The sequence below is a fragment of the Orbicella franksi genome, chromosome 4, assembly GCF_964199315.1.
Source record: "Orbicella franksi chromosome 4, jaOrbFran1.1, whole genome shotgun sequence".
In the NCBI taxonomy this organism is placed as follows: domain Eukaryota; kingdom Metazoa; phylum Cnidaria; class Anthozoa; order Scleractinia; family Merulinidae; genus Orbicella; species Orbicella franksi.
The window spans coordinates 9,168,252-9,190,996 of NC_138148.1; the positions used below are offsets into that span (position 1 = coordinate 9,168,252).

General features: G+C 37.9%; 1 protein-coding gene across 2 annotated transcripts in view; it reads right to left on the bottom strand.

Annotated features, from left to right (window-relative positions):
• The window catches only part of LOC145483295 (anaphase-promoting complex subunit 1-like), a 46,050-nt gene that overhangs the window by 18,110 nt on the left and 5,195 nt on the right, over positions 1-22,745 (bottom strand). Inside the window, exons 5-37 of one of the 2 annotated variants that reach the window (XM_081461778.1) lie at positions 22,439-22,518; positions 21,596-21,666; positions 20,967-21,097; positions 20,120-20,378; positions 19,299-19,458; positions 18,526-18,624; positions 18,102-18,186; positions 17,709-17,774; positions 16,159-16,233; positions 15,934-15,985; positions 15,681-15,769; positions 14,655-14,715; positions 13,899-14,077; positions 13,118-13,183; positions 12,307-12,425; positions 11,677-11,746; positions 11,017-11,087; positions 10,749-10,843; positions 9,696-9,781; positions 9,461-9,517; positions 9,284-9,368; positions 8,660-8,717; positions 8,429-8,475; positions 7,271-7,393; positions 6,158-6,228; positions 5,363-5,416; positions 5,123-5,229; positions 4,240-4,317; positions 3,735-3,824; positions 3,107-3,218; positions 2,402-2,542; positions 2,123-2,172; positions 556-740 (exon numbers count right to left, since the gene is read on the bottom strand). In XM_081461778.1, coding sequence (XP_081317904.1) covers positions 556-740; positions 2,123-2,172; positions 2,402-2,542; positions 3,107-3,218; positions 3,735-3,824; positions 4,240-4,317; positions 5,123-5,229; positions 5,363-5,416; positions 6,158-6,228; positions 7,271-7,393; positions 8,429-8,475; positions 8,660-8,717; positions 9,284-9,368; positions 9,461-9,517; positions 9,696-9,781; positions 10,749-10,843; positions 11,017-11,087; positions 11,677-11,746; positions 12,307-12,425; positions 13,118-13,183; positions 13,899-14,077; positions 14,655-14,715; positions 15,681-15,769; positions 15,934-15,985; positions 16,159-16,233; positions 17,709-17,774; positions 18,102-18,186; positions 18,526-18,624; positions 19,299-19,458; positions 20,120-20,378; positions 20,967-21,097; positions 21,596-21,666; positions 22,439-22,518 — 3,172 coding nt within the window. The remainder of the gene's footprint in view (positions 1-555; positions 741-2,122; positions 2,173-2,401; positions 2,543-3,106; positions 3,219-3,734; positions 3,825-4,239; positions 4,318-5,122; positions 5,230-5,362; positions 5,417-6,157; positions 6,229-7,270; positions 7,394-8,428; positions 8,476-8,659; positions 8,718-9,283; positions 9,369-9,460; positions 9,518-9,695; positions 9,782-10,748; positions 10,844-11,016; positions 11,088-11,676; positions 11,747-12,306; positions 12,426-13,117; positions 13,184-13,898; positions 14,078-14,654; positions 14,716-15,680; positions 15,770-15,933; positions 15,986-16,158; positions 16,234-17,708; positions 17,775-18,101; positions 18,187-18,525; positions 18,625-19,298; positions 19,459-20,119; positions 20,379-20,966; positions 21,098-21,595; positions 21,667-22,438; positions 22,519-22,745) is intronic. The other variant, XM_081461779.1, reaches the window with a different exon arrangement.

Below are 22,745 nucleotides of genomic sequence, written 5' to 3' on the forward strand. Positions count from 1 at the left end.
AGAAGATTAACATGGGTAATCAAATGGTGAAAAGTGAAATTAGGAAATCAGTAGCTGCTGAATCAAAGACAGATTCCTGACAGAGCGATGGGCAAGGAATCTGTTGAATGATCTACTGAACTCTAAAACCCTTATCCTGACTCATCTTCACTTTTCCAAGTTTATAATAATATGAATATGAGGTATATATTTGAACTGCGAGAGAGAGATTTAAAGGAGCTACGTCACTGTCTGGGCATTTTGAAAAGTTTAGTCTAAATTTTTCAAGTTCGTCGTTTGTAATCCGTGTTAATCTTCTCCATACTTAACCATCCTTGTTCCTTTAAGGTTAATTATTATCTCTTTGGTGTTTTTCGATCTCAGTAAACTTTCATTTTCAGGTTTCCTACAATTTAAAGGTTATTTTGTAGGAGGCCAAAATAATTCAAAATGACGTGACTAAGCTCCGTCAAAGAAGTGAAAGATCAGCGAAGATACGCTAGGCGATCAGCAGCTTCCTGAGTTGCGTACATGACTGCGATGATTCTTCATGTCACTAAATTCATAAACAATCACCTATCTCTGAAAGAAGTACTTCCGCCATTCTCCGCTGTGCAGTTCCTTGGTACACCAGCCCCACTCCTAATATGGCGGCCACCTGAGCAGAGTGAGGCAGATCGAGCTCGGCTGAAGTTGGCGGCAGAAGAGCGTCAATATGAATACTCAGCATTTTAGTGGTCGTCACATCCATCGTGCCACGCCTGAAATGAACGTTTAAGTGATATATCAAACACGAAAGACCGTGTTTGACCACATTTCCAAACGCCGAGAAGAGAGTTGAAATACGACGCGTAGCGGAGTATTTTTGATGAAATTCGAAGTGTTTGTAAATGTGGTGAAAAACGGTCTTGAGTGTTTGATATATCTTCTCGATCGAAACTAAAAGTAAAAAGTAAACGGAGAAATGAAATCGTAAAAATCTATGCTAATTGAGATCAGGTATACAAACACCGTAACAGTCGTGATTTCCTTTGGTTAGCGTTGATGAATTATTAATGAGTTTGAGAAGGTGATAGACAGTCAAACAAAACTAGTGGTGTCATAGCTATCCACAATTTCTACTGTTGATTACTTTAGTGAGCAAGGGAGCATTCCACTAATTGTATTCTCAAACTCATTAACCCTGACCGCTTGGATGTCGGACCTGAATTACCATAATTTCATTTCTTAGTGTTCTCCTCAGTAACTTTGATTGAAAACAAACACCAAACACTCGACACGACGTTGCAACAAATTTCCCAACGACAACAAAAAACCACCTTTACTTGCACTAATAGTTACCAAAAAAGTACATTTTAAACACAGAAAAAAAGTTATTTGGTTTTTTCTAAAGTAATGGATGCCTGAAATAACCATAGACCCACATCCACCTTCGTCAAAAATACTCGGCTGCGCTTTTCGGTTGTTTAAAAAATGTGGTTAAACACGGTCCCGCGTGTCTGATACACATCTTCAACCGAGCAAGTGCAGTTTATCATAAATGTTTCCAGTCATCAATGCAACTACTGACAGGTCGTATTTTACTTTACCCCAGTAAACATAATTCTAAACCCACGTTCTGCTCTAACATACTCAACGTTTTAGTCTTGGGTGTTGGTCAAGGCGCACCCAAGTTGCCCTGGTCAACTAAAATCCCTGCTACATTGGGGCTGAACAAGAAATTTACTGTTAGCTTTAGAGTTACTTGGAATGAAATCTTTCTGTTAGAGTCAATTAAATCGTTCAGCATAACGTTTCCAGAATATGCACTTCTTTAGGGCACATTGTGTGAGTAAAATTACATCTTGTTCGCTCGTTCGCTAGCTCGCTCGAAAAAGTTTCATTCAAATTATATTGCTCCGTTTTCAGTCCAGTGTCGTAAAACCAAACCAAATCAGTTACTTACCAATTACACTGCTCAGCCAATCTCAAACCGTAGTAAAACCAAAACCAAAACCAAAACCAAAGTAATTGCTTGATTACTTTCGTCAATCACTGAAAACCTCTCTATTGTACAAACATAATTGCTTTTGCAACCTCTCTTAAAGATTTATGACTAGAAGATGAACCTTCACACTAAACAAACCCTAACACAGACACTTACTTCGCAGCAGCTGTGCCGAGGAGAAGCCCTACAGTAGTAAGTTCATGACCCTAATTTAAAGAAGGAAGACGTAATAAACAAACTAGTGAGCAAAAGATTTTGCACATTTGTTATGATCTTTGTGGCATAGTCTGCAGTTAAAAACATGATGTATTTACTTCTACGACAGCTAGTGATTGTATTGCGGAGACGTTCTCACTTTACACAAGTACTTATGATTTGTCACGCAGTATACGTTGTGATAAAGTACGTGATGTTATGACATTAAGTACCTCTCACCTTACACAGGTAGTCGTGTAGATTCATGTAGGACAAGTTTTTAAGATGGCCGTTAAGGCCTAGAGCCATGAGGAACCCAGCATGTTCCTCTGTTAGCTGGTTATTCTTGGGTTTGTTGTAAACTATCCAGGTACTGTCAATCTGTTGAAACAAGAAAAACCAAACCACTTCAGCAAACTGAGAGGAACAAGAGAGTTTCCAATCAGAGGTTACATCAGCGGTCTAAAGTTGTTGCTAGGTAACGTCTCTGGAATTTAAGCAGCCATCGCGCTAGTGCCGTGAACAACGTCAATAGGCCTTTTGCATCTGGGGTCACTTGACAAAATATTGCTAAAAAAACTTATTGTGGACTATAACTTAAAGAATGCAACAAATGGAAAACTTATGTCGAAAATAGTAAAACTGCCAAGTTTGAGGCCCATGGCATTAAAGAATATGTTTACACGACAGTAACAATGTAATTTATACTTTATTTTTTTGGTGCATACACATTTGTATGTGCATAGCAAGTGTTGATTGATCGATCGATCGATCGACTGATTGACTGATTGACTGATTGACTGATTGACTGATTGACTGATTGATTGATTAACTGACTGAAAGGGTCTACTACTGCAAACATTTTCACCACAGGACACCGCTGCTGTTAACTGGACAAAATCAGGTTTTTTTTTTATAAATTTATCATTAAATTACTGATCAAACCTGTGATATTCCGTGCGCAATCCTGAGTCCTGTAGCCACTCCGTTGTGAAACTGAGGCCACATTTTCATGTCTGCTGGAGTTTCCACATGTTCTAAACCAACTGTAGTGTTCCTAACAGCAGAAGATTTAACCTGCTTGGTTAAGAACGCTAACCACAGAAATTCTCGATTTGAATGATGTGAATGTAATTCTCTGAGTGACAGTTTCTTCGTTATCACGCAAACTGCCAAACTAAAGTTAATAAAAAGAAACCTTACAATACTACAAGTACTTGCAAGCTTTTGGAGCTATTTTTACTTCTAGCTTTTGAACTTCATTTCCACTTCCGCAATCTTCATTTCCACCTTACAGGTTAACTTACGATCAATTAACAAATTGACGTCAGTTTTTCATGGGTCTGTCCTGTTATTGATTATGAATTTCGTCATAACATTGTCAAAGTAGGATACTGTCATAAATTGTCAAATTGTCCGCTCTCGTTTGTTGCCGCATCGCATAAATGATAAATTCATGTGTCTGTCTGCTTATTGAATATGAAAATTAGCCAATGAGCGCGCGAGAATTTCTGCAGTTATCGTGAAAAAAGTTCCAGCTTGGTTCCCTGAGTCCTCCAATAGACATACTCACCTGGGGGGAGCCCTTCCTGTCAGATCCAAGGGAGGGATCGGTAGAGTTTCAGTTAACACAGGACGGGAAGTAGCCATTGTAAACATTCCCCTAGAACAGAAAATATTAAAAACTGGATCATTGGATAATGCAGTTCGAGAGTTCTCATTGGCTCAGCCATCATGGGTTGTGAACCATTATACCATGCTCTACAAATATGTGGTAAGCGTACGTGTAATTTTTTTGGAGCGTTGTGTTTTTATTTTATTTCAGTTTCCCATATTTTGAGGGCATTTTTAATGAAACAATTATTCCACTCACGCTTCTTGGCCATGATATGATTACAGCCAACTCGGCGCTGTGAGCCTCGTTGGCTTTCTACCATCTCATATCCAACGCGCGCACGTGGAATAATCGTTAAGAATATTACTGAATATTAAACTAATAATGTTTAACATGTATACTTTAATATGTACTTTTACCTTCCCACACCTGTGTCACGTTGGATATGAACACAGTCACATACCTTCCCACAGGTAACGCCATGGTTCTCTTGCACATCATAAGCAAACGTGTTTCTTGCTCCTGAATAAAATCATGGTCACTGAAATATGACAATCAACACTTAGTACCAAGCTTTGAAACAATTCTCCCAACTGATTTCCACACATTTCCTGCGTTGTTAGTTGTGAGAATCAAGTAATGCATCAAGGCAATCTTCACTTGATTTACTGCAAATTTGTGAGAACACTGATTACTACTATTCTTTCGTTGCAAAGACGCTTGATTCTTTCTCCGCTCAAAGACGCCGGATATTCCAAAACAGAACAAACACTTTGAAATCCACTTGCCCAGTGGGTCAGTACATTTCGCTTTTAACTTGCCCCAATTGAATATTACTAGTCCGACTTAGAACGCAACATTCAATACGACAGCTAATATAGCGATTGGTGGACAAAACGTGAAAAAAGCATGCTTAGATCTTAAATTAGTCCATGCTCTCAACTCATTGTTCCGCGCATGAAATTGCTCCCGACAGAAAAGTATCATTTATCAAGCTCACATTTTCACTTAGACTCACAAGTCCACTGAGACGAATTTCACTTGCCTTCTCGGCCAACAAACGTCTATTTTCACTTGCCCAAGAGCAAAATTTATTTGCCCCTGGGTCCTGCCCCGTATTCGACCCGAAAAATTCCATAATGATGACGCAACACTACGGAGAACATTGCAGCGTTTCTGATTGGTCATTGCTCGGATTAAAATTTTGCGCGAGAAAATAACAACCAATGAGGAACCCTGTACGGATCAATGTCGAGCTACCTCACTGTAGAATGTTTCAGTCGAATCGTCTCTCAAACAGGGGAAGAATTACATGTAAGCAGAGAGCCAAGAGAGACAAGACTTACCTGACTTCAGGCTTTTGTACAACATTAACTGTGACTGGCTTGGAAGACTGAAGGAGTCTTCTTATTTCTTGAACTCGCAGGTCTTTACCAAACCGTAAGCTTAATATCTGAAAGAGAAAAAGGAGCTTGGCTTAAATAGCGCTGCACAAAGGATATTTTTCAGTATGAGAATGAACGGCAGAAAAAGCTAACACTTTGACTAGTGATGAAATCTCAGCTGACGACGACAACTGAACTAACCTCATCATCTAAGTTGAAGCCATCATCTACTTCTCCTTCTTTCAATGTCGCTTTCTTGTAGGCAAAAAAAAGAGAAAAATTAACAGAGATGGAAGCAATGACTAATTTTCAGTCGTCCACGATTAGAGAGATGTTCTTCTTTGAACAGAGGATTTAGGTATAAAGGATAGCTTCCATTTGGCGTGAAAATGTTCTCGGATATTTGTACGCAGACATTATCTGTGCCGAGAAGCGAACAGTTTTCCGAGAGCAAAGCTTAAGGAAAACTGTGAGGTTTGCGGAACAGATAATGTCCAAAGAAAAATATCCAGGCCTGCGTATTTTTAAAATCAAATGGAGGATATAATTGTGTTAATTATCCTTCAATAGCTGGGGCATGTTCAGTCACATGATGTGTTTTGACCAATTGCGTGTGAGCGAAAATATTTGATGGATTATAACGATAACTATATTTACAAAATAAAGGAATATACCTCTGAACCTACGACATGCAACTGATGATGTGCATGAACCAATCAGATTGGTTTTGGTTTTGTTTAACGCTAGCTTACTCTCTTACAGAGCGGTTTTCAACGAGTGTCGTAAAACCAAAACCAAAACCAAAACAATTACTTTCCAAAACAAAACCAAAGTAACTGTCTGATTACTTTCAGCCGCCACTCAATTGAAAATCGCTCTAATTCACTAGGTTCATAAACTAATAATATAACTCAGGAAGAGTAACTTCAGACCAAAACAAACTCGTCATTTAGCTTAACAGAGTAGTTTCAAACCCATTTCATTGCCATTACATACTTTGAGCGGGCCATAAGCATCATTTAGTTTCCTGGCGTCCGTCAAAAACATGGAGGCAAGATCTTCACGTCCTAAAATAAGATAGACTTTAAAATATAGCAGGTGCTCATAGCTTAAATCAACAGAGAATTATTATACAATAAGTACAGACCATTTCAACACTGAGCTTAAAACAAAACATTGCGCAGTTATCGTCACAGAGATTTAGATTTGAATTTCCAAAGACAGGAAAGTCTAAGGTTATTTGATCAACTCTTCAGCCAAGTGCGACCTCAACCTTGTTCCCAGGTTTCCACGTCCCTGACGGCAGATTGGAAAAAGGCCTGGTAACTTCTGTTATAACCCACCCATTAATTTTGGCGCGATTTTATTGGGTACTTTACGTCACGTGGTGAAAACGCACAGGACAGTTATCGCGCAATAACCCTCGCCTGCGTCGATATTTGTCCTCCGATTGCTTCCGTCGAAGAGAAACACAGTCAGCACAAGAGTTTCAAATTTTCCTTTCTCTTATTTTACATGGAAGGAAACCAAACTCGCTTTGTTGAGTGTAGCGATAGTGACATTAAATAGCTTTTCGTAAACGCTGTTCCGGAAAGTACATCAAGTTTTTGAGTTTTTGATCTAAGGGGCGTTACGAGAGTTAATTTCACATGACAGCTTGTCAACTTTGGTCCAATCACAGTCGAAATAACGTTAGTTTAACCAAGAACTTGCTTCCTTACGTCAATCAAGCGGATTCGCCATGAGATCACCACTGGCTTTTTTACTATGTTTACGAGCGGTTTAATTGCGATATGAAAATTTATGGGAGGGTTATAAATAAATAAACCCCTTTCTGGCTTGCTGGTATGTCGGCTGATAATGTCCTTGGCTGAGAGATAGTAGTAGAAGTCTTTGTTAAGAAATCAGTCACAACATACGTGTGGCTTTACAATCAATAACAAACTAAGCTAAACTAGAAAAAACCTATCATATGTCCTGAAAATTTCACATTTGCCCTCGAAGCTTCGCTTCTCGGCCAAATATCTATTTCTAGGACAATCTCTCAGCCGCGGACATTATCAGCCGACATACCAGCCGCCTGAAGGGATTTATTTACTAATTACTCACCAATGAGTTGATATGCACCAGTGGGAAGAGTGAGAGGTGGATCAGCTGCGGACTGGTGAAGAGCTTCCCTAATAGGCACAGCAACACCAAACGGTAAGCAGTCCAGGTCTTTACATGTCAAACCTTGTAGACAACAAATAAGAACAAACATTCAGCAGTTACAAGTAACAAAGGTTCGATTCACGGACGTAACAGAAGACACTTCCAACTTGCACTAATGAGCAAGTTCAGGGCTCAAAATAAGTGCCGTCCGGTCGTCCGGGACAAGTAGATTTTCCTTCTGGGCAAGTACCTTTTCATTCTCACTTGCCCGATAAGCAGGCAGCTCGTCTGTAACTAAATCGTTAAAAGAGCATACTAAGACTTGCCCAGGGCGAGCAATATTTGAGAGTTTCTTGCCCTAAGGGCAAGCTGGAATTCAAGTTTTTTTTCGAGCCCTGCAAGGGCAGAATAATTTCCAGAGTTCATTGAATCAATCCTCAGCAGAAAAAAGGATGGCGGCTGTACAGTTTACCATAATACCTTGCGACCCTAACACAGCCTATTAGGGGCAAGGAAAGCCATATTTTTGCAAAATTTTGTCCCTTGTCCCAAAACTGTGTATACTAAGTTTGAAGATTTTAGAACTTTTCTGTACGTTTTTATGAGTGTTGTAAGGTTTTCGTGCGCTAAAAATCACGGATAAATGTACCAGTCGCCGTATTGTTCCTTACGCAGGCTTGTTACCAATGTCGGATGAGAGTTTTTGTGTGGTTCTATTCTGTTACCATAATTATCTCACTAACTAACGCCAGGCTACAGAGGCTTTCATTTATCCACACACAACTTGTCACTGGATATGATAAACAGCCTCTGTATAATCATTCCCTTGCAGCAAAAATGGCAAGCGGCACAAAAGTTGAAACATCGATTGAATACCAGGTTAGACTACGAGTAGTCCCTCTTTCGCTCAGTCCATCGTGCGTGATGCGAAAGAACACCTCAAGGAAAAAATGGCCGCGCGAAAGCCGCTTCTCACCTCAAGGGTTTCGCGCGGCCATTTTGTCCTCGAGGTTTTTTTTCGGGTCACACGCGATGGACTAAGCGAAAGAGGGACTACTGGTAGTCTAGTGCCAGGTTTAATCAAGGATTACAGAATGTTAAGCGAGCTTTGCCTACCTCTATCAGTCAAAAATGCCACCACCTTATTTGCTACTGAATCAAAGCTACAAAAGGGAGAAAAGAAGGAATGTTACAAAAACGCCTAATGACGCGACAATGGCCTTAGCTGTGTCCCATTAGGAAGTGACAAATGAGTTCACAAACGTGCATTAGGATCCCACTTTAGTGTTCCTCCGTGTTCAAAACTGGCTAAAATGTAATATAACCCTGACTTCGTTGATATCTTACCCGGTAAGTTTTCCTTGCAATGTGACCAATGATTCCTTGAAAGCGTTATTCGTCTCTTCTAATACGAAAAAAAAAAACAAAAAAAACACTTAATTGACCGACACAGTCAACTCAACTTTCGCCTCACGCGAACATCAAGTCTGAATCCAGAAAATTACACGCTGGAGACTTGTGGAGACAGACGAGGGCCATTTTCCATTCCTTTCATAAAAACATTTAAGCCAAACTTTGCAAAGACAAGTGTTTACATATCCCAATTGAAATTGACTTCACAGCCAATCAGAGTGCACAATTTTAAGACCAAAATTTTACAATGAGGAATAGATAAATGCTAAATTCTTGACATCGAATTCACTAGTTGGTCCATTTTTATTACTTCCGCTTATTTGAAATTTTCTCCTATTAATTTACGGAAAAGACTTTTCTGGTCACCCAAAAGCTCGCTAATGTCAGACATGCAGTTATGTCACCAAAGTAAAACACATTAAAATAACAACAACAACAACAACAACAACAACAACAACAACAACAAGCTTTATTACCAAATAAAACAAAAAACAAAAAAAATACCAAAGCATCCTGAAACAGCTACATGTAAAAATAGTAAAGCCTGTGAAAGGTTACCTGAGCCAGCAATACACGTGAACAATTTGTCAGCATCATCGGCCACGTGACTTCCATCTCCCACGGGGATGAACAATGAATAAAGCTTTGACACAAGCACAATAACGACAATTACACAGTTGTTAAGCCCAGTACTTTTAAAACAAGCGTAAAACAAAAGCTAAACATGAAGCTTACCATTATAATATTAAATGTGTTTTTGGTCATTCCTGGTAGTAGAGGGAAGGGTGCAACCTGTTATGAAGTGAAACAAATGAAGCTTCCATTGAAGTAAAACTTCAGGGTCTTTTTCCTGAGGATATTCTATCATTTACCTATCTTCAAAGTTCTGTTAGCCGCTTCCCCTTAGAGCTTATTCATTTTTAACACCTTCTGTGGCGTAGCAGAGGCGGAGGAGTAGGAGTTAGCTTACCTGCTGACCATTCAGATACTTGTACAGCCACTGGATAATACTGGGAGGCTCGTCAGACATAGCAAAAAACATTTCGGTCTGTTGGTCTGAAATGAAACATGACTTATTAACCACGTGTGAAGTCAACATGGCTGGATATTGACCAAGTTGTTTTTTGCTTGTTAATGGAACAAGGCACAGTCAAGGCCTTTAAACAAACAAGAAAAGAATGGCGCTAACATCCAGTCATGTTGAACGAGCAAGGTTGACCAAGGTAAGATCGCTAACACCTCTATTACGTCAAATTACTTAATAGAGAGCTTTAGCAATGACCACGGTGACGCCGAGGATGACGCCTTGTAAAATAGGATTTATTTTTCACCTTCAAATGTCGGAACTGAGTAGATGTAGATCTGTCCAGTACGCCTATCGGTCTAAAAGCGTGCTTAGGCGGATCCGAAAAATTACTCATTGCCGTTCTCGTTCTCCAAAATATGTAGAACTTAGTCATTTCACGTTGTTGTTTTGTAGATGACGGGCAAGAAATGTACTCAAGGTTCAAATTGCATGTGCAGAACCATTGTTCTGCTCATTAAACCTTTTTGGTGACTTTCTCGTTGGTGTTGCCGTCACGGTTTGCTAATTAAAAGCTCCCTACACTATATCAAATGCAGAACTACATTTTTCTTGCGGGAGACACCAGACAAACACACCACGTTGCTATTGGGACAGCCAATCAAAGTGCAAGATTTGATGCATCTTGCCCTTTCGAGTAGCCAATCACAGTGCAAGATTGGGCTCATTTTTCCCGCTCGGGTTACCAAACACACCGCAGGATTGGCTCTGATTTGATTTGATTCATCTTTTCAACTCGGTTGGCTAATCACAGTTTAGGATTTGGTACATAATAACCATAATAGTCTAAGATTCTCTTGCAGCTGTGATTTGGCTTAGTTCATAACATCAAGATCGCTGCAAAAGGGACCTACTTTAAGCTTTCACAACCACACTGCCAGGCCCTGAAACTAAATATACATTTCACCATTATCTGCGACCTGTCTGCCTTTGTGTTACCTCTTGTAATACAAGCAGGGATATCCCATGAACCAGAGAAGAGGGAAGGAAATTCCCTGTAGTAGTACTCCACATAAGGATGTCTGCCAAGATCTCTGCAATATCAAGTACAGTATAACATAAACATGGTCATGTTATAAAATCTTGTCTTGATTTGCTGCTAAGTTCTCAGGACTACTATTACAAGAAATATTGGAAGTAAGTAAAGAAAATTGCTGTTTAGATCTTAGAATTAAATGGATTAGTTGGCAGGATTTCAACAACTCACACTGCAAGGCGACACAGGAACTGGGCCAGTGGGTAGAGAGAGTCTTTTGCAAGTAAGTTGAGTTTGAGGTCCTAGAGAGTAAAGACAGACGACTTTAATGATTATATATGAATAACCTTAAAATGGACTAGTATAGAGGCATTGATAACCTTATATATCTTAAACACAGCACCTTGCAAGTCAAAGTACCATTAAGTGACTGTTATGCTGTAAAGATGAGTGTGCAAAACTGATGTAAGTGTGGCAGCTCTCATAAGCTTTAATTCCATTTGCGTCATCGCGTCGCAGGTGCCATTGTTTTGGGGCTATACTGCAGTCATTTTTACTGTTATTTGTTCTGACGTTCTCTCAAAGGGTATGGAGTCATCCATGTGAGAGCTGCTGCCCGATCCAAAACTAAACTGTCAACATTACACGAGAGGCTCAAGACGACCACATAGAGAAATACTCCATGCATACCTATAAGGCACACATGGAGTACATGTGCATGTATCTTTTTTTTAGAAATGTCATTTTGGGGAGTAGAATATCCCCTCAGGACACTGAATGCCCAGTAAAAGAAAGTTATTAGTAGCCAATTAATTATGTAAATACAAATCATCACAATATACCATTGCAACTAACTTATGGTACTTGACAATCTATTTTTGTGTTAAATACCTCATAAATCAAATGCCAAGCAAACAAAATGGATGGAATGTACTGATACAAAAGAGCATCTTTTTTGAACCTGCATAGACAAGAATGCGGTCATGTAACCACTCAAACTCATTAATAATTTGAATCAAGTTTAAACAAAGGAGGTCACGACCGTGTCGGTGTTTGGATATCTGATCTCAATTAGCATAGATTTTTACGATTTTATTTCTCCGTTTTCTCCTTAGTTTCAGTTTCGAGTGAGAAGATATATCAAACACTCAAGACAGTGTTTGACCACATTTCTAAACACCTTGAAGTTCGTCAAAAATACTCCGCCGCGCGTCGTATTTTCAACGCTCTTCTCGGTGTTTGGAAATGTGGTATAACATGGTCTTTTGTGTTTCCTAAATTATATAAAAAGTATGAACAAACTGTTGTGTAGCTCAAAGTATCTACTCAATTTCTCATGGCGAGCAAATTGACAAATGAGGCAAAGAAGAACACATTACAAAATGAAATCTATACCAGCTATAAAGACTCTCTGTCATGCATGCAGATGTGTTGCAAGGCATTTTTAATCTGCAGGAACTAATTCCTGATATTTACTTGAATCCCTAATGATTAATGAGTGTTGCTGTGAACCCCACTTACTGTGCTTTAAATGAATGACTTCTCTCATTTGGCATTTCTTTGCTTGTCAATTGGTGCAGTCCCATCTCTTGTCTTGTTGCATCTTGGTGGAATGCACTGTTCATTAACATTTCCCAAGCCTTGAATCAACATTAAGCAAAACATGAAAAGCTTGAAATTTAACCCTGTTTTGTATGTATCTGACTACTCAATGTGTACTCACTGAAGTCACTTGTCAAACACCAAAAGGTGTAATGAGAGAACAAAAAGTAACAATGTGAGTAAATATATTGAAGTTCATAAATTTGAACTTTGGAGAAAGATATGAAGACATGATCAATCATGTCTTCAAATATTAGTTGTTTTTATTTTATAATTCTAAACCAAAACAGCATTCCTCCAAGTAATGCATCTCTCTCATTTAGTAACCCCCCCCCCCCCACCCCCCACCTCCCACAAAAAAAAACCTCTCATCCACAACCATCACCCAAAACAGTAAGCCAACCAAAACAGACTTTTTAGGCAAACATGAGTGAAGGACTAATGAGGACATTATTACTTACGAAACTTTGACCATAGAGCCTTCACAACTGAAAAAAACAGACTTGAATTCCAGTTTGCCCTTTGGACAAGTAGCTCTCAAATTTTGCTTTCTCTAGGCAAGTCTTAGTTTACTTTTGTTTTGATTTAGTTGGCAGACAACTTGCCTGGGGTCTTGTCCATCACACAAACGAGAATTAAAAGTTACTAATTGCTCTGCAAGAAAATCTACTTTTCCTGGACTTTTTTTGAGCCCTGATACACCAAGTAAACACAGCATACATGTATATACCTTGTTGTCATTGTCTTCAGCCTGGGTTTTAGATTTCTTAGCAGCAGGTAAATCAGGGGAGTCACACTGTACAGGTAAAGTGCATTATAAAGAGTTACAGGATTACCACAAAATTCTTTAAGTTACTGCCCCCAAAAGTACCGGCCCCACAAAAAGTAGCGATAAACACAAACCCTTCAATTCCTAGGAGTAATCATAAGATAGCTTCTTGTTATAATACCATACATTTTCAACCATACAAGTGACTGAAATAAAGGAGATTATCAACTTAGTGAAATTGTCTTGGTATAACACCCAATTCTCAGAACTGACACTGAATGAACTAATCACTGATTGCCAGTAAGAAGTCTTTTTTAATGTTTTGAACTTGGGACTGAAAGGGTAAAGAACAACTTGACAAACTGTGAGAAACAATTATTATGGTAATAAAACACTAACAAGGTTTATCAAAATGATGGGATCTTTATTTTCCATGATGCTTATCCCAAAGACAGCACATTACTCTGCTTTCATGTAATATAAATACTTGTCAACAAGATTCATTCTTTTCCTCTTTTCACATGATGAAAACTCACTTATTTTCATAAGAAGGATTGCTTACATTTGGTACAAGTTATCACTACCCAAAGAGGGCAATCCCTCTCCCCACCCAAATTCCAAACCTCCAAAACAAGCTATGGGAAATGGTTCTGAAATGTGAAAATAATATGTTGAACTCTGGACAACAGGCTTGTGCCAGTGTATTGGACTTCACTGAATTGACACCGTGAAAGCCACTTACCTTTTCTTTGCTGTCAGGAGGATATCCCATTAAATCCAAGACACAACGAGTGAACCACTTCCACTCTCCTCCACTGTCTTGGGAATGAGGTACTTGTGCTGAAGCATAGCAGGCTAGATGGGCCTGGATCACCAATGGTGCAGGAAGAATACACTTCAATGCCTCCAAACAAGCAGTAACTAAGTGTTTGAAAAGTGTTGTAACAATTAGCCTTTGATAAATGGCAAAAAATTTAATTGTCGCTTTTAGGATAAATACACAAAAAGAGGTTGAAAGAGTTCTCATGGACTCATCAAACCTCAATACAAAGTTTAGCATACAGATAATGACAGAAAATGAACTTGAGTCAAATTTCTTTCAAGTAGCCTCCAGTGAAATGGTCACCCTCTCTATAGCTGCCTGTTGTAGAGCCCCAGAATGATAGTCAGTCAGTCACTTTACTCATAGCCATCCTTTCTTTAACAATCAGTTGTCAAAGTCTGGAAGTTATGGTTTATGCGATACTGTCAATGCAGCTAGTATTAAAAAGAAACCACCTCTGTTAAGAAGTTTGCAACCACCCTTGTACCGCTTTCATACTCTCTTAAATGACCAGGGACAGTGTGGCTTGGCTATTGTTCACCCTACTGAAGCTTCTAACAGGAAATAGTGAAAAACTTATCCTTTGCTGAAGAGAAGAGTGCCGATGAACATATTAATGTGATACTCTACATTTTAAGGTTAGTGCTAAACTAGCTTGTTTAGGGTATTACCAACCTGCCAAATTTTGGGATAACATGGGCAGAGTAATTCTACAGATTGACCCATCAGTCAATACCTAATCAAGACGAATTTACAAAGATTGCTGTTAGTATATTAACTATATGCAATCTGTCAGAAGTACAATGGAACATTTTTCAAGATATTTCTTATTTCATCACACTCCATGTTTCCTCTACCAAACTATGAATCAGGTAAGGCATATTTAGCCAATTAAGCACAGAATTGCCCCTTTAACATTTGAAGGGGTGCATGGAATAAAGCCATAAGTGACTCTTGGAAAATTGTAAGGCAGCCGGGACTGAGATACCTACCAACAATTTTCACAGTTTACTCTGGCTTTAGTTATTGCCTCAAACGACTAGTAATTATTACTAGTTCTTTTTAGACAGTAATGAAGACAAGATTGCCTGGAGGTATTTCAGTGCTGGTTACCTCAAAGTTTCCCAAAAGTCACTTAGGGCTTTACTCCACACATCCCTCCATTTAATAAGCAAAGCTCTATCACACGGTACATCATTTGTTCATCATTATCGTCATCATCATCATTTATTTAGAACAATAAAAAAGAAGAATACAGGTACAACGATTTAGTTTGGGTAAAGAGATCTCCAGAAAGCCAGTAGGCTTATAGCAGAGGCTACCTAAATTGTTTCAAAATACATGTATTTTACCATCATTCTACCGCTACATGTACACTGCTGCTCAGCATTTACATTATCCTGTATTGATATGTCTGGTTGACCTCTCAATTTGGAATGCAACTGCTGCAGTTACTTCCCGACTCCCTGTACTAATGCCAAATAAATCAAATAATTTGCAGTTGAACCCAACCAAGGACATGTATATAAATAAGACTGAACTATTATTGATCCATGGATTTAAACTTATTTGTGATTAACTAGCTTTAGTTAGAATTTGTTTCAATTTCATTTTATTGACTATACCAAGACAACTGAACATTATGATCACTTCTTAATTTCATTTAAACTCTTTAACTACATGTTCTCAATGCTTCCTTACAAGGTTACAGGTGGTAGATACTGTATCTCTGAGAGATGTAACTTTCATCTCTTGCAATGGCTTTGTCTTGGATTTTACAGCTTCCAAATCTGCAAAATAAGTCAGGCATGAGTCCTAAATATGATTTCAAATACATGTATAAAAATGTTCTTAAAAATGATTCTATTGAGGGACAAAATATGCATTTTGCTGTATACAGTATCATACATAGGCACTGAAATGAGTGAAATGTTAACTTTTTCTGTTACTGTACCTTCCATGTCCACATCACTCTTGTCCAGTTGAATGGATGTGAATGATAAAAGCTGCAGGAAATAGGATAAGATATTCATTACTTAAGACAGTAACATGCAAGATGAAGGATTTCTGGAGGGGTAGTAAATATTCCCCCTAGCAGAAAGGGGACTACATGTACACACACTATAAAATGTTAATGACACTAAAAATAACAAAAAAAACCATGAAAATATCTGATTACCTTGTCAGGGGCATTGAATTGTGAGGATTCATCCACTTTGATAATAGGAAACATTGGTAAATGTACTTGACAACCCTGAAGGTTGACAGTATATGTCAATGAGATGACATTGTACTTTTGTTAATCTTATCAATAGTAGGTCACTACAATAATTTATGGACAATGCACTGTGCAGCATAATCTTAGTTCTTACAGTGGGTTCAGAAAAATTAAGACTGGCCCTAAACCAAAACTGGTCATGACAACCATGCAGACTCTCGAGTCAATCTTGTCTCCAAACTCAGTTCCGAAAATGTCACTTCATTCCAAAAATGCCACTTAACATTGGAATAGTGTAGTGCATAGTCAAGTTGAACCACAGGTGTCTTCAATGCACTCTGATCATTTAAACAGCCAATGGCATGACCTACACGTCTCTTCATAAAACGTTGAAACGTTGAAGGTGCATTACAAAGACCAAACAGTTCACACACAACATGTTGGCAAAGTTATTTTCCAGCTCAAGATGTGCACATTTATTCCTTGCAAGTTTTCTGGGTTAAGATCATCTTGCTAACTTTGCAGACTGGGTGAACAAAATGGCATGTAGCCACAAATTTTGACCAGCACAAACACTCACGGAAATATATCATACTTTTCCTTATCATACTTTCAGGAGTCTAGCCAAACCTAGAAAACAGATCTATCAGCATCTATTTTTAGCTTCTAGAAGCCCATGCACATATTAATGGGCTAGCAAAATGCTTGAATTTGATTTTCCCTCTGCTATTTTTCCAGTTGATGTAATCAGGGACTCCTCCTTTTGATATATACAATGGACTCACTGACATTGACAACCAAATGCTGCTGGTTTATAATATTTTAAAATGCTGTCCAGGTATATTGCCAAACTTTTTTCAGAACTCACTGAATGTAATTTCCCTACATTTATCAGCAAGTCAATCACATTATCTTCTTAAGTCCACTTCCATGAAGTGGAGAGTACAAAACAATCTTCTTGCTTTTCAGACAACTATTTTTTGAGCTGCTTCCAGTCACTTAGAACTTAGAAATGTTTCATAGGGAAATTCAGAAATTCTGACCATCTATACTGAGTTGCTGAAGTACAAAAGTTAATTTAGCTAGTATTTTTCTAATGTAGGCCAATGTAATGGTTTTTCTTCTAGTTTTTCAATTTATGGTTACAAGATCGTCTTTTTCCCCTCTTTATTTTCATAGTGTAAAATGGTCTTTATATTATATTGATAACCTGTAATTGCTAAAGTGTGCCCAGCTAGAGTAGCCTGTGCTACCTGCAGGCATGCTTACTGTTATATATATGTTTATACATGTAATTCAAAAGGATTTTAATCAATAATTTATTTTAAGTAATAAAAATTCTAAATAGAAAATAACATGGCAATCTCAATTCTCCTGTAGATGTCTGCTCAATGTGTACATGCATTGTACTTGGATACATGCATTAAAGTCTACATAGTGGTGGTTACCTATTCAGAGACCTATTCTCATAAAAATAAATTGCAATTGTTTTTAAATATTATTTTCGTTACCTTCACCATTCCACTATAAATAACCAGTGTACAGTTTGGCTCCAGCACAAGCATCATGTTTAATTTCTAGAAAATAAGAACTGTGTAGTCAGAACATGAGTTCTCCAGATATCATAGATTTTAAAACTTCAGTCTCGTAATTATGTCAAGAGTGGTTTCCAATTCAGTGTCAAAAAAACAAAACCATTTAGCTATTACAATTTTCAGTTACATCATTCTAAGGAAGATCTTGATTTCATTTCACCAACTACATGTAAGAACAATCACTAGCCTTGTTTGCAGTTGTGTGCAGCCAAACGATTATGTGAAAGAAGTTGTAGAGAAAATGAATCTATGTCATCTCCGGCCACATCTGGGGTTTACAGATGTACTAAATATTAACACGGACATTACCTCCATTGGGACAGCATCTCTGGCGGGTATTTCAAATGTATTCGTAAATTCTAGACAGTCACCTTCTTGAGTAAACTGCACTCCTCTGTGACACAGGAAACACACAACAAACAGTTATTGTTACTATATATTCAAACATTTCAAGATGTAAATACATAAATGGTCTGTTCACAGGACCCTCACATTCAACAGCTTATTCTTTTAGGTTTTCAAACATGATGTCTGACCATGCATACAGCAAATAAGTCACAGATAATTTCCAAAATTTGCTTGGGCAATGTCTGATGACCGACTGTTATTTCCAGAACTGATTATGGACAAATCCTTGTGTATGATTCATGTGTACATTAAATTTGATACAGTAGCAATAGTGAATACTTAAAATTCCATCACAATGCTGAGGGAAAGTTGTTACCTGTATTACCTTAATTTATCCAATTGTCCCAAAAGATAGCACAGAAAGGTAGCACCAAACTTGTCTTGTGTAAGGAATGCTTTTGAAGCTTTTCCTTTGGTACCATATCTGGTTAAAAATAAGACAGAGGGTGATCAGAATACACAGAAAGTGACTTGGACGGCAAAAGAGTTCAATGGAAGCAACTTACTGCAAATGGCCATGGATGTGAGCCAAACGTAACCCTTACATCTACTCTATCATGGGCAGTTCCTCAAGTACTTAACAAAGTTATTGTCTCTACATATCTAGGGTCCTTAGCACAAAGATGATATTAGATATAAATTGTGTCTGATCTCAAATGACATGCTTGTAATTTGGAATAATAATCATACCAGGACTATAATACCAGGACTACCACCAAACTCAACCCAAACTATGTGTTTTGGTTAAGTTCTGTACGCTCAATGGGCCCTGGATGTTAAACGTGAACTTGTCTGTAAATGATGCTTTTCACCCACAAAGCAAAAGGTTTGTTGAAGGTGTGACGATCACAGCACCAGGTGACTCAAAACATAATGACTCTCCTGGATACATTGTATGAAATCTTGGCAACTTCAACTGCTTCATAAGTTGAAATTATTTCGTGTGAAATGGGAACTGCAATGTTCTTTCATCTTTTGGTCATAATTGCAATTACTGACAGAATTGTATAATTACATATCTTAAGACCACTAAATTTAAATCAGTTACAATCCCATTGAACAATAATCAATCTAACAAACAAGAACAACAGATATTACCTGACAGCAATTTGAGTTTCTTGCCAAACCTGAGTGAGACAAACTTCTGGCAACAGTGGCTGAAAGCTATCCCAGGATGACTCCTCTTTGCTTGAACAGCAGGATGTAGATGGAGAACAGAAAGCGAGAGGAGATCGCAATCCTATCCCTAAGGGAGAATCTGTGGGGGAATTAATCCATTTTCTCTGTATTTAACAGAAGTTATTTATGTCCTACGCAGCCCTTCGTACATTCCATGTATAGAATGCAATAATTATTTCAAGTGAAGTAAGCACAATACCCGTACATACTACTACCAGTACATTCTCATACACCTAGATTACATAACTGTATGTCTAGAGAGATTATTTGGATCATGTGTACTTAAGGCATCCACGGTCTAGTGTCGATCGATACCCTTGATTAATGCATGTACCCTTGATCGACCCTCAATCAACACTCAAGCAACACCTTGGTTGACACTCAATCGCCACTCCTTCAACATCTTAGTCAACAGTCAACTAATTTTTGATGAATGCATATGAGTCGGTTGACACTTGACCAACTATCAACTGACTGTTGATCATGTGTCGAATGAGTGTCGACTGAGTATCAATCCAATTATTTTTATGGCAAAAACTTAAGAAAATATTTGAATCCTACCGTGTATTTAGTCAGTAACTTCATTAAAATAACAGCTAAGTTCTGCTCACAAGCAGACATTGACAGCAAAGTTTTGGTTAAATTGTTTGAAGGACAATCAAGTCAAAATAAATGAAATGTAGACATTCCTTTCAAGTGTACATGCATCTGACATGTAATAATGAACACTTGTCACCTACCAGTTGTAGGCGACATTGTCCTGTTCAAAGAGATCTGATTCAGTGCTGGTGATAATAAACGAATTGGAGCAGGGGACTGCACATGAGCCTTGATGGCTGATGTGGGCGTAAAGGATCGAAAGGGAGAGAAGGGTGTTGGAGTAGCCACAGACAGTCGAGAATGTGCACCAGCAGTCAGCACTGGAGTAGGATGATGAAGAATGTTACTGAAGTGCAACTCAGCAGGGTGGTCTACATGTGTTGGAGACTCTGGACAATCCTGTGGAAACAATCAAATACAAGGATTACAATGGTTTGTACCACAAATGCTTCCTGAGAAAGGCAGTAGTCCATGCTTGTAGTGCTGACTATTGATTGAAAGGTCCATGTCATGTTAGATACTTCACATCTGTTTTGCCATGAGAGTTTTTCTAGCCCAAGAATGCAACAGAATGACCCCAGCCAGCACTTTCATCCACTTATCAATCCACAGTCCAGCGATCTAATCATTTAGGCCACTGTGTCTCCAAAATGGTTTGGACTCTGTACATGTAGATCAATGTGATTTATTATATCTAGACAATTTCAAGTGTTTTACTGGCAAATGCATCACATTGTAACAAACTACATCCTTGACTTAAGTAGCATATTTACCATATCATATCCCCACTAGTGAGGATATTAATGATGTCATTTGTGCAAACAGCCAGGTTATGCCTTTATAGTAAAAAGGAAATTACATGGTGGCTTGAAGATATGAATTTTATTTTCTTGTGTTAAAAACAATTATAATTATTTTACCACTTGTAAGGTATTACAATCTCGATATCTTTGCATTGCCAAGAAGTATCCTCTGTAATGTAGTTACCTCAGCCCTTGCTTTGGTTACATGCCATACCGAATGTAATCCAATGACAAAGTCATATGTCATGACCAGTGGAGGATTGCTACATGAAAACACCACACTAACTGTTGGATCACAGATTTTGGTTATTTTTCCTATAAAATATAATTTTAAAAGTTTGTTTTTTATGGGTTTCTATATTGGCAAATTTGTCCCTTGACTACTTGCTGACCATCACACTTCCCTTGCAAAATTTTCATCAAGACCTTAGTGAGATTTTCTCATTCTCTAACTGTATGATGCTTTTAAAATTATCAAGTCTACTAAGCTCTAGCTGAGAGTAACTTGATGAAACTCAGATTTGGTGAGATCACTAAAATCTTTGCAGATTTATGTTCTTGATGAGTTTTTCCCAACCAACATTTCTCACAGTTATGCACTGTACATGTATGTAGAAATTTTCTGCAGCAGATTTTCACCTACTGCCCAGATTGTAACAGTGAGATTCACAGTGAAGATTCAACTATCAGGACTTTTTACATGTCTTGCATCTAATAAATTAGTAAAAACTTTGCCACCAAAAGCAGTTCTAGGTAAAGGTGTGTTCTTAGAGATGTCTATTGCAAGGAAAGATCAAATTTTCTGAATGGTACCTTGAACTTTTGATATGACTGGCCTTGGTTCATCTAAAGGATGCAGAACACTAAAAATTGTGGGGACATCCCTAGAATGGAAAGAAACTTAGAATCTTCACATCCACGATACACTCACTGTCACTTTACTTGTCATCAGTAATCTGTGTAAGAGAAAGTTCTTGAGAGGAGAACTTCCTAAGCTCAATTACTGTAATTCATCAAGTTTAGACGAAGGAAATCATGACTGTGATGGTGTTTGGATATCTGATCTTAATAAGCATACATTTTTATGATTTTATTTCTCCATTTTCTCCTTAGTTTTACATGTAGTTTCGATTGAGATGATATTATATCATTCACTCAAGGCCGTGTTTGACACCACTTGCTACACCTTGAATTTCATTAAAAATTCTCCACTTCACATGGTACTTTCAACTCTCTTCTCAGTGTTTGGGAAAGTGGTCAGTTGTTTGATATTAATATTACTTGAAAAACTCACCTCTCGTAAGCCTTAAAGGAGCTCAGTCAGGGTATTTTGAGTTATTTTGACCACATACAAAATTACCTTTAAATGGTAGGAAACCTGAAAATAACAGTTTAATAAGATAGAAAGACACCAAAGAGATAATGATAAACCATAAAGGAACAAGGATGGTTAAGGATGGAGAAGATTAACATGGATTACAAATGACGAATTTGAAAAATTGAGGCTAAACTTTTGCACAAACCATGACTGAGCTCCTTTAAAGCATAGCAAAGCTTGGCAACATTTCCATGCTTGCTGGACATGTTAACTCTGCACATATTTTTTATGTATTACATCATATGATAAAGCATTGAATACAGTGTAGATGTTCTTACCTTTTCTGGCCCATTACCTCTCCTGGTTCTGTTGTTCTTTCAAGTAACAACCCCTCTTTTAAAGAAACTACCTGTTTTACCTAAAAACAGTTAATTAAAATGACCGTTAGGCACTAAATTATGCAAGGAGATAACTTGTGTATTAAATTGTCTCCCATTTTGTTGCATTGGAAGTTATGCATAGTATAATAAAAAAAAAAAGATTCATGAAGTTCCCCTTGCATTACATTCATGAAGTACATGTTTCAAGAGGATTCAAAATCTGTACTTCATATTTTTTATAATTTATATTGTCATATTTTGTGGA